This window comes from Coregonus lavaretus (genome assembly GCF_964263955.1).
Source record: "Coregonus lavaretus genome assembly, chromosome: 3".
NCBI lineage: Eukaryota > Metazoa > Chordata > Actinopteri > Salmoniformes > Salmonidae > Coregonus > Coregonus lavaretus.
This window is the reverse complement of record NC_139990.1, coordinates 32,587,142-32,603,237: the sequence shown is the minus strand read 5'-3', so window position 1 is coordinate 32,603,237 and position 16,096 is coordinate 32,587,142. Positions and strand designations below refer to the sequence as shown.

General features: G+C 43.2%; 1 protein-coding gene across 1 annotated transcript in view; it reads left to right on the top strand.

The window, feature by feature from the left end:
- The window catches only part of LOC311126906 (regulation of nuclear pre-mRNA domain-containing protein 2-like), a gene marked incomplete at its 5' end in the record, with an annotated part of 51,664 nt that overhangs the window by 24,020 nt on the left and 11,548 nt on the right, over positions 1 to 16,096 (top strand). The window contains 7 exons of the mRNA XM_084158603.1: positions 10,353 to 10,501; positions 10,728 to 10,780; positions 12,544 to 12,670; positions 12,973 to 13,148; positions 13,312 to 13,660; positions 13,813 to 14,043; positions 15,538 to 15,708. Coding sequence (XP_084014729.1) covers positions 10,353 to 10,501; positions 10,728 to 10,780; positions 12,544 to 12,670; positions 12,973 to 13,148; positions 13,312 to 13,660; positions 13,813 to 14,043; positions 15,538 to 15,708 — 1,256 coding nt within the window. The remainder of the gene's footprint in view (positions 1 to 10,352; positions 10,502 to 10,727; positions 10,781 to 12,543; positions 12,671 to 12,972; positions 13,149 to 13,311; positions 13,661 to 13,812; positions 14,044 to 15,537; positions 15,709 to 16,096) is intronic.

Here is a 16,096-nt window from a genome sequence, read left to right as displayed (position 1 = left end):
AGAGCACTCTCGTCTGACTGTGCCAGAGCGCAGAATAACTGACGAATTTACGAACGCTCAACACCCGTTGAATATGGCCAATGTCAGTAAACGTTGGCAAAAAAAGCGTAATTAAATTGTTGCCAGCAGCACAGTTGCCGTCACCAACGCTCTGGATAACATAAAAACAGCCTAACCAGCTCTGCTAGGGTGAGTAAAATGGTCAGAGTGAGCCATTTTCTCAAAAGTGAGGTTACACGTTTATCAACTTTCAAAGCAGAATTGCTTTCCCATTGTTCCTCAACTGTAGTGTATGATATACCATTTTCTAGCTCTGAGTCTCTACTTTTATCCAATGTAAAAAACACAGTTTCAAATTTTGCTGCATAAGATCAAGCCAGCCGGTCACTAATTTGTCCACATGGAAAACTGAAGGCATATAAACCGTAAATGAATTGGTAACAGGAAATACATTTATTTCCATGTGGCAGAATTCAAAAGCAATTTTGGACTTCAGAGCAACATTGAGGGAATCGTATTTGAGTCAGAAAAGGATGTTCATATGATAGGTAAGATATACAGTGGGGAAAAAAAGTATTTAGTCAGCCACCAATTGTGCAAGTTCTCCCACTTAAAAAGATGAGAGAGGCCTGTAATTTTCATCATAGGTACACGTCAACTATGACAGACAAAATGAGAAAAAAAAATCAGGAAAATCACATTGTAGGATTTTTAATGAATTTATTTGCAAATTATGGTGGAAAATAAGTATTTGGTCAATAACAAAAGTTTCTCAATACTTTGTTATATACCCTTTGTTGGCAAAGACACAGGTCAAACGTTTTCTGTAAGTCTTCACAAGGTTTTCACACACGGTTGCTGGTATTTTGGCCCATTCCTCCATGCAGATCTCCTCTAGAGCAGTGATGTTTTGGGGCTGTCGCTGGGCAACACGGACTTTCAACTCCCTCCAGATTTTCTATGGGGTTGAGATCTGGAGACTGGCTAGGCCACTCCAGGACCTTGAAATGCTTCTTACGAAGCCACTCCTTCGTTGTCCGGGCGGTGTGTTTGGGATCATTGTCATGCTGAAAGACCCAGCCACGTTTCATCTTCAATGCCCTTGCTGATGGAAGGAGGTTTTCACTCAAAATCTCACGATGCATGGCCCCATTCATTCTTTCCTTTACACGGATCAGTCGTCCTGGTCCCTTTGCAGAAAAACAGCCCCAAAGCATGATGTTTCCACCCCCATACTTCACAGTAGGTATGGTGTTCTTTGGATGCAACTCAGCATTCTTTGTCCTCCAAACACGACGAGTTGAGTTTTTACCAAAAAGTTATATTTTGCTTTCATCTGACCATATGACATTCTCCCAATCCTCTTCTGGATCATCCAAATGCACTCTAGCAAACTTCAGACGGGCCTGGACATGTACTGGCTTAAGCAGGGGGACACGTCTGGCACTGCAGGATTTGAGTCCCTGGCGGCGTAGTGTGTTACTGATGGTAGGCTTTGTTACTTTGGTCCCAGCTCTCTGCAGGTCATTCACTAGGTCCCCCTGTGTGGTTCTGGGATTTTTGCTCACCGTTCTTGTGATCATTTTGACCCCACGGGGTGAGATCTTGCGTGGAGCCCCAGATCGAGGGAGATTATCAGTGGTCTTGTATGTCTTCCATTTCCTAATAATTGCTCCCACAGTTGATTTCTTCAAACCAAGCTGCTTACCTATTGCAGATTCAGTCTTCCCAGCCTGGTGCAGGTCTACAATTTTGTTTCTGGTGTCCTTTGACAGCTCTATGGTCTTGGCCATAGTGGAGTTTGGAGTGTGACTGTTTGAGGTTGTGGACAGGTGTCTTTTATACTGATAACAAGTTCAAACAGGTGCCATTAATACAGGTAACGAGTGGAGGACAGAGGAGCCTCTTAAAGAAGAAGTTACAGGTCTGTGAGAGCCAGAAATCTTGCTTGTTTGTAGGTGACCAAATACTTATTTTCCACCATAATTTGCAAATAAATTCATTAAAAATCCTACAATGTGATTTTCTGGAAAAAAAATTCTCAATTTGTCTGTCATAGTTGACGTGTACCTATGATGAAAATTACAGGCCTCATCTTTTTAAGTGGGAGAACTTGCACAATTGGTGGCTGACTAAATAATTTTTCCCCCACTGTACAAAGCCTTGTGGAGAGCATATCCAACTGACAATCTCTTAGTAAAATATATAAACTATTGGATCCAAGACTTAAAAAGAACTGATGTTGTCACAAGATTGAGGGGATGTTGGAGCATAACTAACGACATTAGTTGTACGCTTAATCCAGTATAAACTAATGTATAGAATTTACTGTATTATACAAGAGAACATTCACATATTCTACAGCACAACGGAAGAGTCGTGTTAAGTGTAAAACTAAAAATGACTAAATAATCCATGCTTTCTGGGAATGCTATAAAGTCCAAAAGTAATGGGTGGAGCTAGGAAGTTGGCTGTCAGAAGTATTACAATGTAAACTTACTTTTAATCCATCTGTCTGTATATTTCAAGACATCGCATATGGGTTTGTAGTGAGATACCCAATGGGCTGGACGATTCTCTTCTCATCACTCGTCTTGAAAAAACGTATACCAAAAACTTGGATATCCATCAATCCGCCATCATTAACACAATAGAAAATTCGAATGATTTATTATTGAAATAGCATGGGCGACCGAGACAAACAAATTTAAGGCCATGTGGCAAGCAATAATGCAGGCACTAGGGATGCGGGTGTGGGCAGTGAGATGTAGTTGTTTGTGTGCGTCTGTAAGTTGTTGTTCGTATGTGTATGTTTGTATCTGGTGTGATTATTATTATTTTTTAACTAAAGAAAAAAATATATAATAATAAAGAATGTGCAAAACGAGTGATCTAAGTGACTTTGAGTGTGGTATGATCGCCGGTGCCAGGCGGCCTGGATCCAGTATCTCAGAAACGTCTGCCCTCCTGGGCTTTTCACGCACAACAGTTTACCAAGAATGGTGCGACAAACAAAAAACATCCAGTCAGTGCCAGTCCTGTGGGCGAAAACAGCTCGTTGATGAGAGAGGTCGACGGAGAATAGCAAGAATCGTGCCAGCATACAGGCGGGCCACAAACAGACAAATAACAGTGCAGTACAACAGTGGTCTGCAGAATGGCATCTCGGAATGCACAACTCGCCGGTCCTTGTCATGGATGGGCTATTGCAGCAGACGACCACACCGGGTTCCACTCCTATCAGCTAAAAACAAGAAGAAGCGGCTCCAGTGGGTATGCGATCACCAACACTGGACACTTGAGGAGTGGAAAAACATTGCCTGGTCCGACAAATCCCGGTTCCTGTTGCGTCATGCTGATGGCAGAGTCAAGATTTGGCGTGAGCAGCATGAGTCCATGGACCCATCCTGCCTGGTGTCAACAGTACAGGCTGGTGGCGGTGGTGGACTGGTGTGGGGAACGTTTTCCTGGCACACGTTGGGTCTCTTGATACCAATTGAACAATGGTTGAGCGCCACAGCGTATCTCAACATTTATTGCTGACCAATAGAGCATCTGAGGTGGAACATGGCTGTTAGCAGCATGAATGTACCGCCGTCCAATCAATCAAAATAAAATTGTATTTTCACATGCGCCAAATACAACAGGTGTAGATCTTAGCGTGAAATGCTTACTTACAAGCCCTTAACCAACAATGCAGTTTACAAAGAAAATAAGAAAATATATATGTATATACAGTTGAAGTCGGAAGTTTACATACAGTGGGGGAAAAAAGTATTTAGTCAGCCACCAATTGTGCAAGTTCTCCCACTTAAAAAGATGAGAGAGGCCTGTAATTTTCATCATAGGTACACGTCAACTATGACAGACAAATGGAGGAAAAAAAATCCAGAAAATCACATTGTAGGATTTTTTATGAATTTATTTGCAAATTATGGTGGAAAATAAGTATTTGGTCACCTACAAACAAGCAAGATTTATGTCTCTCACAGACCTGTAACTTCTTCTTTAAGAGACTCCTCTGTCCTCCACTCGTTACCTGTATTAATGGCACCTGTTTGAACTTGTTATCAGTATAAAAGACACCTGTCCACAACCTCAAACAGTCACACTCCAAACTCCACTATGGCCAAGACCAAAGAGCTGTCAAAGGACACCAGAAACAAAATTGTAGACCTGCACCAGGCTGGGAAGACTGAATCTGCAATAGGTAAGCAGCTTGGTTTGAAGAAATCAACTGTGGGAGCAATTATTAGTAAATGGAAGACATACAATACCACTGATAATCTCCCTCGATCTGGGGCTCCACGCAAGATCTCCCCCCCTTGGGGTCAAAATTATCACAAGAACGGTGAGCAGAAATCCCAGAACCACACGGGGGGACCTAGTGAATGACCTGCAGAGAGCTGGGACCAAAGTAACAAAGCCTACCATCAGTAACACACTACGCCGCCAGGGACTCAAATCCTGCAGTGCCAGACGTGTCCCCCTGCTTAAGCCAGTACATGTCCAGGCCCGTCTGAAGTTTGCTAGAGTGCATTTGGATGATCCAGAAGAGGATTGGGAGAATGTCATATGGTCAGATGAAACCAAAATATAACTTTTTGGTAAAAACTCAACTCGTCGTGTTTGGAGGACAAAGAATGCTGAGTTGCATCCAAAGAACACCATACCTACTGTGAAGCATGGGGGTGGAAACATCATGCTTTGGGGCTGTTTTTCTGCAAAGGGACCAGGACGACTGATCCGTGTAAAGGAAAGAATGAATGGGGCCATGTATCGTGAGATTTTGAGTGAAAACCTCCTTCCATCAGCAAGGGCATTGAAGATGAAACGTGGCTGGGTCTTTCAGCATGACAATGATCCCAAACAGACCGCCCGGGCAACGAAGGAGTGGCTTCGTAAGAAGCGTCTCAAGGTCCTGGAGTGGCCTAGCCAATCTCCAGATCTCAACCCCATAGAAAATCTTTGGAGGGAGTTGAAAGTCCATGTTGCCCAGCGACAGCCCCAAAACATCACTGCTCTAGAGGAGATCTGCATGGAGGAATGGGCCAAAATACCAGCAACAGTGTGTGAAAACCTTGTGAAGACTTACAGAAAACGTTTGACCTGTGTCATTGCCAACAAAGGGTATATAACAAAGTATTGAGAAACTTTTGTTATTGACCAAATACTTATTTTCCACCATATTTTGCAAATAAATTCATTAAAAATCCTACAATGTGATTTTCTGGAATTTTTTTCCTCATTCTGTCTGTCATAGTTGACGTGTACCTATGATGAAAATTACAGGCCTCTCTCATCTTTTTAAGTGGGAGAACTTGCACAATTGGTGGCTGACTAAATACTTTTTTTCCCCACTGTATATTCATGCTCAGAAGTACACTACACATGCACTGTATTCAAGTATCACTCAAATTAAATGATTGAATATACAGTCAGGCGGCAGGCCCTGTGTTTGCAGCGTCAGATGTGAACAGCTGTCCCTCCCTGACTTTCATTGCTGTGTTATACATTGACATTTTAGTCATTTAGCAGACGCTCTTATCCAGAGCGACTTACAGTTAGTGAGTGCATACATTATTTTTTTCATATCCCCCCATGGGAATTGAACCCACAACCCTGGCGTTGCAAACGCCATGCTCTACCAACTGAGCTACATCCCTGCCGGCCATTCCCTCCCCTACCCTGGACGACGCTGGGCCAATTCTGAGCCGCCCCATGGGTCTCCCGGTCGCGGCCTGCTACGACAGAGCCTGGATTTGAACCAGGATCTCTAGTGGCACAGCGTTGCAGTGCCTTAGACCACTGCGCCACTCGGGAGTAGCCTAGTTAGGCTTATTCTGTGTGCGTTGTTTTAAAACAAATGCTGATAGAACCTCAATCGACAGTGATGGGCTTTTATTACACTGAGTGATCATTCGTAGGCTACGCTGAAGAGCCAAGCAACAGCCGAGATGTACAGCCATGTATCGTGAGATTTTGAGTGAAAACCTCCTTCCATCAGCAAGGGCGTTGAAGATGAAACGTGGCTGGGTCTTTCAGCATGACAATGATCCCAAACACACCGCCCGGGCAACGAAGGAGTGGCTTCGTAAGAAGCATTTCAAGGTCCTGGAGTGGCCTAGCCAGTCTCCAGATCTCAACCCCATAGAAAACCTTTGGAGGGAGTTGAAAGTCCGTGTTGCCCAGCGACAGCCCCAAAACATCACTGCTCTAGAGGAGATCTGCATGGAGGAATGGGCCAAAATACCAGCAACAGTGTGTTAAAACCTTGTGAAGACTTACAGAAAACGTTTGACCTGTGTCATTGCCAACAAAGGGTATATAACAAAGTATTGAGAAACTTTTGTTATTGACCAAATACTTATTTTCCACCATAATTTGCAAATAAATTCATAAAAAATCCTACAATGTGATTTTCTGGATTTGTTTTCCTCATTTTGTCTGTCATAGTTGACGTGTACCTATGATGAAAATTACAGGCCTCTCTCATCTTTTTAAGTGGGAGAACTTGCACAATTGGTGGCTGACTAAATACTTTTTTCCCCCACTGTACACCTTAGCCAAATACATTTAAACTCAGTTTTTCACAATTCCTGACATTTAATCCTAGTAAAAATTCCCTGTTTTAGGTCAGTTAGGATCCCCACTTTATTTTAAGAATGTGAAATGTCAGAATAATAGTAGAGAGAATTATTTATTTCAGCTTTTAATTCTTTCAGCTTTTATTTATTTCATCACATTCCCAGTGGGTCAGAAGTTTACATACACTCAATTAGTATTTGGTAGCATTGCCTTTAAATTCTTTAACTTGGGTCAAATGTTTCGGGTAGCCTTCCACAAACTTCCCACAATAAGTTGGGTGAATTTTGGCCCATTCCTCCTGACAGAGCTGATGTAACTGAGTCAGGTTTGTAGGCCTCCTTGCTCGCACGAGCTTTTTCAGTTCTGCCCACAAATTGAGGTCAGGGCTTTGTGATGGCCACTCCAATACCTTGAATTTGTTTTCCTTAAGCCATTTTGCCACAACTTTGTAAGTATGCTTGGGGTCATTGTCCATTTGGAAGACCCATTTGCGACCAAGCTTTAACTTCCTGACTGATGTCTTGAGATGTTGCTTCAATATATCCACATAATTTTCATTCCTCATAATGCCATCTATTTTGTGAAGTGCACCAGTCCCTCCTGCAGCAAAGCACCCCCACAGCATGATGCTGCCACCACCATGCTTCACGGTTGGGATGGTGTTCTTCGGCTTGCAAGCCCCCCCTTTTTCCTCCAAACATAACGATGGTCATTATGGCCAAACAGTTCTATTTTTGTTTCATCAGACCAGAGGACATTTCTCCAAAAAGTACAAGCTTTGTCCCCATGTGCAGTTGCAAACCGTAGTCTGGCTTTTTTATGGTGGTTTTGGAGCAGTGGCCTTTCAGGTTATGTCGATATAGGACTTGTTTTACTGTGGATATAGATACTTTTGTACCTGTTTCCTCCAGCATCTTCACAAGGTCCTTTGCTGTTGTTCTGGGATTGATTTGCACTTTTCGCACCAAAGTACGTTCATCTCTAGGAGACAGAACTCCGCTCCTTCCTGAGCGGTATGACGGCTGCTCCAAAACCACCTTTAAAAAGCCAGACTACGGTTTGCAACTGCACATGGGGACAAAGCTTGTACTTTTTGGAGAAATGTCCTCTGATCTGATAAAAAAAATAAAAAAATGGCCATAATGACCATCGTTATGTTTGGAGGAAAAAGGGGGGACTTGCAACCCGAAGAACACCATCCCAACCATGAAGCATGGGGGTGGCAGCATCATGCTGTGGGGGTGCTTTGCTGCAGGAGGATCTGGTGCACTTCACAAAATAGCTGGCATCATGAGGAAGGAAAATTATGTGGATATGAAGCAACATGGGCCAAAATTCACCCAACTTATTGTGGGAAGCTTGTGGAAGGCTACCTGAAACGTTTGACCCAAGTTAAAGAATTTAAAGGCAATGCTACCAAATACTAATTGAGTGTATGTAAATGTGATGAAAGAAATAAAAGCTGAAATAAATAATTCTCTCTACTATTATTCTGACATTTCACATTCTTAAAATAAAGTGGTGATCCTAACTGACCTAAGACAGGGATTTTGTACTAGGGTTAAATGTCAGGAATTGTGAAAAACTGAGTTTAAATGTATTTGGCTAAGGTGTATGTAAACTTCCGACTTCAACTATAGGTATTACAGAATCGGTCAGGGAGAGGTTGAAAATGTCAGTGAAGACACTTGTCAGTTGGTCAGCACATGCTCGTGAGTACGCGTCCTGGTAATCCGTCTGGCCCTGCGGCCTTGTGAATGTTAACCTGTTTAAAGGTCTTACTCAAGTCGGCTACGAGAGCATTATCACGCAATCATATGGAACAGCTGGTGCTCTCATGCATGGTTCAGTATTGCTTCCCCCGAAACGAGCATAGAAGGCATTTAGCTCGTCTGGTAGGCTCGCGTCACTGGGCAGCTCGTGGCTGGATTTCCCTTTGTAATCCATAATAGTTTTCAAGCCCTGCCACATCTGACGAGCGGCAGAGCTGGTGTAGTAGGATTCAATCTTAGTCCTTTATTGAAGCTTTGCCTGTTTGATGGTTCGTCGGAGGGCATGGTGGTATTTCTTATAAGCGTCCGGATTAGTGTCCCGCTCCTTGAAAGCGGCAGCTCTAGCCTTTAGCTCAGTGTGGCCACTGTGGGGACGATGTTGTCGATGCAGTTATTGATGAAGCCGGTGACTGACGTGGTATACTCCTCAATGCCATCGGATGAATCTTGGAACATATTCCAGTCTGTGCTAGCAAAACAGTCCTGTAGCTTCAGCATCTGCGTCATCTGACCACTTCCTTTTTGCGCGAGTCACTTGTACTTCCTGCTTGAGTTTTTGCTTTGTAAGCAGGAGTTATGAGGATAGAAATATGGTCAGATTTGTCAAATGGAGGGCGAGGGAGATCTTTTAATCCTCCTGCATTAAAGGCCCTGGCCACTAGGAGCGCCGCTTCTGGGTGAGCGTTCTCTTGTTTGCTTATGGCCTTATACAGCTAGTTGAGTGCAGTCTTAGTGCCTGCATCGGTTTGTGGTGGTAAATAGACAGCTACCAAAAATATAGATAAACTCTCTTGGTAAATAGTGTGGTCTACAGCTTATCATGAGGTACTCCATCTCAAGCGATTTAAAACCTTGAGACTTCCTTAATATTAGAGATCGCGCACCAGCTGTTATTGACAAATGTACACAGACCATCACCCCTCTTCTTACCGGAGGTGGTTGTTCTGTCTTGCCGATGCACGGAAAACCCAGCCAACTGTATATATTATCCATGTCCTCGTTCAGCCAAGACTCTGTGAAACATAAGATATTACAGTTTTTTATTACATTTACATTTACATTTTAGTCATTTAGCAGACGCTCTTATCCAGAGCGACTTACAGGAGCAATTAGGGTTAAGTGCCTTGCTCAAGGGCACATTTACGTCATTTAGCAGACGCTCTTATCCAGAGCGACTACAAATTGGTGCATTCACCCTATAGCCAGTGGGATAACCACTTTACAATTATACTTTTTTTTTTTTTTTGGGGGGGGGGGGGGGTAGAAGGATTACTTTATCCTATCCCAGGTGTTCCTTAAAGAGGTGGGGTTTCAAATGTCTCCGGAAGGTGGTGAGTGACTCCGCTGTCCTGGCGTCGTGAGGGAGCTTGTTCCACCATTGGGGTGCCAGAGCAGCGAACAGCTAGTCTCGAACGGAGTGTTCGCCAGTACGACAAATTCTCACCAAGCACCCGGATTTGCGGCCCCTGTATCGGCGTCTCCTCTTCATGCGAATGATGGGGATTTGGGCCTGGTCCGGGAGGAGCCGTAAATCTTTCGCCTCTGATTCATTAAAGAAAAAATCTTTGTCCAGTCCGAGGTGAGTAATCGCTGTTCTGATGTCCAGAAGCTCTTTTCGGTGGTAAGAGACGGTGGCAGAAACATAATGTAAAAAAAAAAGTTACAAACTACGAAAACATAAAATAAAAATAATAGCACAATTGGTTAGGAGCCCGTAAAACGGCAGCCATCCCCTCCGGCGCCATTCTCTCTATCTGCAGCAACTGGGTGATGTCATTGCGTCAGCATGGTCCAACATCACTGTGGAATGTTTCTGACACCTTGTAGAATCCATGCCCCGAAGGAATCGGGGTGTTCTGGAGGCAAAGGGCGTTCCGACCCAGTACCTCGTTGTTGAAATAAGGGGAGTTTGATCTTGTCGTCAGGGCTACTCTGTCACTTTACACATCAGTGACATGTCAGTAGTTAACTTTTCTGTCTGCTGTCCTGCAGTAATGTGGGAGACTCTAAGGTGATGAAGTCAGTGGACAGGATATTAACCATCTGGGAGGAGAGGAGCGTGTACACAGATGAGCTCATAGCTGAGCTGAGGGCCAGTCTGGTCAAAGAGGAGTCACCTGCTGCTTTAGAGACACCTAAAGGTGAGTGAATCAGTTCCAACCATGTACCACCAGCAGAGTTCACTGTGATATACTGCATGTTTTAAATATCATGGGAAGTATCTTTCGAAATTGTACAAATGTCAAGATAATGAGGCATCATGTTTATTGTTGTACTTCATGTTTAATTGTATGGATTTGAGCTGTTCTGTTCAGTGCTTGTGTGTTGTGTTAAGAAATGTCCATGACAAAGTTTTTGTAATTTCAGCTCCAGTCGACCCTAAAGCTGCTCTTCAATCTAAGATTGTAGCTGAATTTGTCGTAAGTGTCCACTACCAACTGTTTAGGATAGATTATATTTTCTGCACTGTTTTAGCTTTTTGTTTTTATCTAAATCGTACACTACCGTTCAAAAGTTTGGGGTCACTTAGAAATGTCCTTGTTTCCGAAAGAAAAGCTTTTTTTTTGTCCATTAAAATAACATCAAATTGATCAGAAATACAGTGTAGACATTGTTAATGTTGTAAATGGGTATTGTAGCTGGAAACGGCTGATATTTTATGGACTATCTACATAGGCGTACAGAGGCCCATTATCAGCAACCATCAGTCCTGTGTTCCAATGGCACATTGTGTTTCCAAGTTTATCATTTTAAAAGGCTAATTGATCATTAGAAAACCCTTTTGCAATTATGTTAGCACAGCTGAAAACTGTTGTGCTGATTTAAAGAAGCAATAAAACTGGCCTTCTTGAGACTAGTTGAGTATCTGGAGCATCAGCAATTGTGGGTTCAATTACAGGCTCAAAATGGCCAGAAACAAGTAACTTTCTTCTGAAACTCGTCAGTCTATTCTTGTTCTGAGAAATTAAAGCTATTCCATGCGAGAAATTGCCAAGAAACTGAAGATCTCGTACAAAGCTGTGTACTACTCCCTTCACAGAACAGCGCAAACTGGCTCGAACCAGAATAGAAAGAGGAGTGGGAGGCCCCGGTGCACAACTGAGCAAGAGGACAAATACATTAGAATGTCTAGTTTGAGAAACAGACGTCTCACATGTCCTCAACTGGCAGCTTCATTAAATAGTACCCGCAAAACACCAGTCTCAACGTCAACAGTGAAGAGGCAACTCCGGGATGCTGACCAGAGTTGCAAAGAAAAAGCCATATTATTTAGACTGACCAATACAAATAAAAGATGGGCAAAAGAACACAGACACTGGACAGAGAAAGATTGGAAAAAAAAGTGTTAGACAGACGAATAGAAGTTTGAGGTGTTTGGATCACAAAGAAGAACATTTGTGAGACACAGACCAAATGAAAAGATGCTGGAGGAGTGCTTGATGCCATCTGTCAAGCATGGTGGAGGCAATGTGATGGTCTGGGGGTGCTTTGGTGGTGGTAAAGTGGGAGATTTGTACAGGGTAAAAGGGATCTTGAAGAAGGAAGGCTACCACGAAATACCCTGTGGACGGCACTTGATTGGAGCCAATTTCCTCCTACAACAGGACAATGACCCAAAGCACAGCTCCAAACTATGCAAGAACTATTTAGGGAAGAAGCAGTCAGCTGGTATTCTGTCTATAATGGAGTGGCCAGCACAGTCACCGGATCTCAACGCTATTGAGCTGTTGTGGAAGCAGCTTGACCGTATGGTACGTAAGAAGTGCCCATCAAGCCAATCCAATTTGTGGGAGGTGCTTCAGGAAGCATGGGGTGAAATCTCTTCAGATTACCTCAACAAATTGAAAATCATTATTTCTAACCTTTTCATTGACTACATTGCCTATTCATTTTGCTATATTTCCTATTCTAACTCATTTCATGTATGTTTTCATAGAAAACAAGGAAATGTCTAAGTGACCCCAAACTTTTGAACGGTAGTGTATATTCAGAAAATGTCTTACTGCATATTCTCTCGAGAAATGACCAAAACATACCAAATTAACTGTAACTACTATACTATGAGAACTGTAAATACTTAATGTAAATGGTTGTACTTCAAAGCTAGTATGTTGAGTTGAACTTAACCCTAACTATTGCCATGTCCTGTGGTGTGGCTCTCTGACTGTGTCCTGTCATGCAGCCCCAAGTGTTCATCGATCACCTCTGTAAGTACCACAGCTCTGTAGAGGAGGTGGAGCTAAAGGAGAAACAGCTGGCAGGCATGAGGGTGGACGTCTGCAGCACCGAGGTCCTCAAGAGACTGAAAGGTAACAAGGTTTTGGCTAACACACAACGTCCTGCAAAGTCGTCCATGAGCATTGACCCTGTCTGTGTCCCAAATTGCATCTTATTCCCTATATAGTGTACAACTTTTGACCAGGGCCCACATCCTCCTGCAGTGTTGTCAATGAGCATTGGCCCAGGAACTGGAAAAGGCATGAGGCATCTCTTACTGCTCAGAAAGAAAAAAAAAAACGTGGCCCCTCTGACCTAGGAGGAGATGAGGCTTGTTTTTAGTCTGACCAAGTCTTCTTTATTATTTCTCTCTCCAAATCAACCACCCCTTCAGATAAGGCAGGGGGAAAGAGGCACTCCAAGGACTTTGAGGACGGCAGTGCGAAGCTAAAGGAGTTTGTGGCCTTCCTTGACCGGCAGATCAAAGGAGGGCCCCCTCTGTTGGATGCTCTTGGCAACGCAGACATTTTCTACGAGATGCAGTATAAGGAGGTCAAGATAGTCGCCAATGTGAGTAGCTGAACTAGATAGTGTCCGTAATGCCTTTGCATCTGTTGTGAAAGGTTGAAAGCGGTTCTCTTTGGTTTTAGTGGTGGGCTTTAGTAGTAAGACTTGAGTTGCATAGATTTGGAAAAATAATTGACCATGTGTTCTTTTTTTACTTCTATTTAAGGCCTACAAGACGTTTGCCAACCGGGTGTCCCACCTCAAGCGTAAGCTGGACAGCCTCAAGGCCACCTTACCAGACCTGGACGAGTCGCCCATCCCCTCGCCCTCGATGGACGCCCCCTCCCCCAATGGCTCAGAGTCCCCCTTCCATGGCCTGGCTGGCCCAGACGCCGACTTGGATGGCCTGGCCATGGATGATGAGGCGGACATCACTCTGGGGGAAGCACCCAGCCCCCTGTCCTCCCCTGGTGGCTCCCCCAAGCAGGGCTTCACCGTTGGGGAGTCAGACAACCGCGACGTGGAGGACATGGAGCTCTCGGATGAGGAGGAGGCAGAGAGCATCAGTATCATAGGTGAGGGGGAGTGGCATGTGATGCAGAGCAGGGATGGGGTGCAGGGGGTTAAGGGACAGGATGTATTACTTTTATGTGCTTCATTATAGCTATAAGACTCTATTGTGTTTCAACTTAGCTGTTTCAATTGTACATTTCCTCTGTTTTTACAGTTGAGGAGCGAGTTGAAAGTCCCATCCCATCTCCAGACCCCATTCCTGTGCCTGTTGTCACACAGTTGCCGCTGGCCACAGAGGTAAAGCCTGTCCCACAGGCCACACCCTCCCCAGCTCTCATGGCCCCTGTGACCCCTACAACCAACCTGTCAGGCAACCTCGCCAATGTGGACATGGGTAAAATTAGCTCTATCCTCAGCAGCATCACCTCTGTCATGAAGAAACCAGGTGAGAAACTTCAGCTATTGTGACATCATAAAGGCAGGCAGCCACTATTGCATCAACAGCACGGTTATTCTGATGACACATCATAAAGGCACCATTACATCATCAACACTGTTATTCTGATGTTGCATCATGAAGGAGGCAGTCCAAGGTTGGGGTCAATTCAGAATTTCAGAATTTTACTCAATTCAACCCTTGAATTAAAATTCCAATATAAATAAGACACACCACACAGGAAGCAGAATGTTTCTTTAATTTGAATTAGAAGTAGAATTTAATTAAAAGAAATTAAAAGAAATTCAACTAAGACGTGAAACATGAGTCTCATTCCTTTGACAAATCTTTTACCAAAAGCATCTGTCAGTTAATACTTAAAAAATACAGATACCATTTCAAATATTAGCTTGATTATAACTCATAGATGTCAAACAGTATTTTTGTGTGCTTTTGTCATGAGATGTTAGGTTGTTCTGGAGTGTTTGATTTAATCTAATGCATTCTGGAAAAATAATTTAATAACATTCTCCTAACATTCTTGTTTTAGGAGAATGAGTTGAAAATGAAATGGTTCAAGCATATGTTATACATAGTATTGGCTACCATACATTATGTATAGAGATGTATGTACAGATAAATAATAGCCATTTACACTGTACAAAAACATAAACGCAACATGTGAAGTGCTGGTTTCAGGAGCTGAAATAAAATATCCCAGAAATGTTCCATAGGCACAAAAAGCTTATTTCTCTCATGTTGTGCACACATTTGTTTATATCCCTGTTAGTGAGCGGGGGGGTGACGACGACACTCATACTGATTAGCTGGGCCTGGCTCCCCAGTGGATGAACTTGTGCCCTCCCAGGCCCACACATGTCTGCGCCCCCTGCCCAGTCATGTGAAATCCATAGATTAGGGCCTAAAGAATTTCTTTCAATTGACTGATTTGCTTATATGAACTATAACTCAGCAAAATCTTTGAAATTGTTGCATGTTGCGTTTTTATATTTTTGTTCAGTATAAATAGCCGTTACCTATTTGAATTTAATTATATTCTATTTCCTTTCATTCAAATTCAATTCAAATTGTGTTTTCTGTGGGGTGTGGTCAATTAAAATGTAATACAATAATTGAATTGAAATTCAATTCACTACTTAATTCAGAATTGACCCTGAGGCAGTTGGCCACATCATCAACACTGTTATTCTTATGTCACTTGTAGCCTAGTATTGTTCCTTTAGCTACTGTTACATCCTCAAAACATCCTGTTGATTGTGACATCACCATAACATTCTATTACATTACTATTACATTGTTACACTTTGTGAAGTCAGTGTAGCAGTGAGAAGCCATTATTTAGAGCATTTACCAACTATTCAGTCTGCTGGTCATTAACAAGGTTCCGTCACAGTGATCATCAACAATACATATTCCACTACCTCATGAGAGGATAATAAATGGCAGATTTAAATTTAAATCAGTTTTTTCCTCCCTCTCCAGGAGTGAGTCCAGGTGGTTCTTTGGTCTGCCCCTCCTCTCCTGCCAAGACCGCCCCAGTAGCCCCCCAGGTAGCCAGCCCTCTGGCCAGCGTCCTGTCCAAAGTGGACATGACTCCTGAGGCGCTCCTCAGTGCGCTGTCCAAAACCCAGGGGCAGGCCAGCGGACTACAGGGTGAGAAACTGTGGGGTAGAGCAAACGTTAAAGAGCGACTGAACTCATCGATTCCCCATGTCTTTCTGTTGCTCATTAAGAAAAACAAGATTTCGGTCTTGGGGGTGTGGTTCGATGTGAGTGTGTTATCATACCCTGGCATTTACTGATGTTTGTAGCTCTTGAGATACCGTAGCAACAACCTAGTCACTAGCCTACCACTTCCTCAAAACAGTCAGAATAAATAAATCAGTAATTCATTTGGACTTTTTTGCCGAGGAGATTTTAGTCGCGCAACTTTACATCTAGCTAAGGTGTTTGGTGCAGTATTAAGTAAAAAAATGGCATGAAAACTAGTAGTGCACTGCAGATTATAGAGTCTGCTGCTACTATCTATTACCAGAGTATG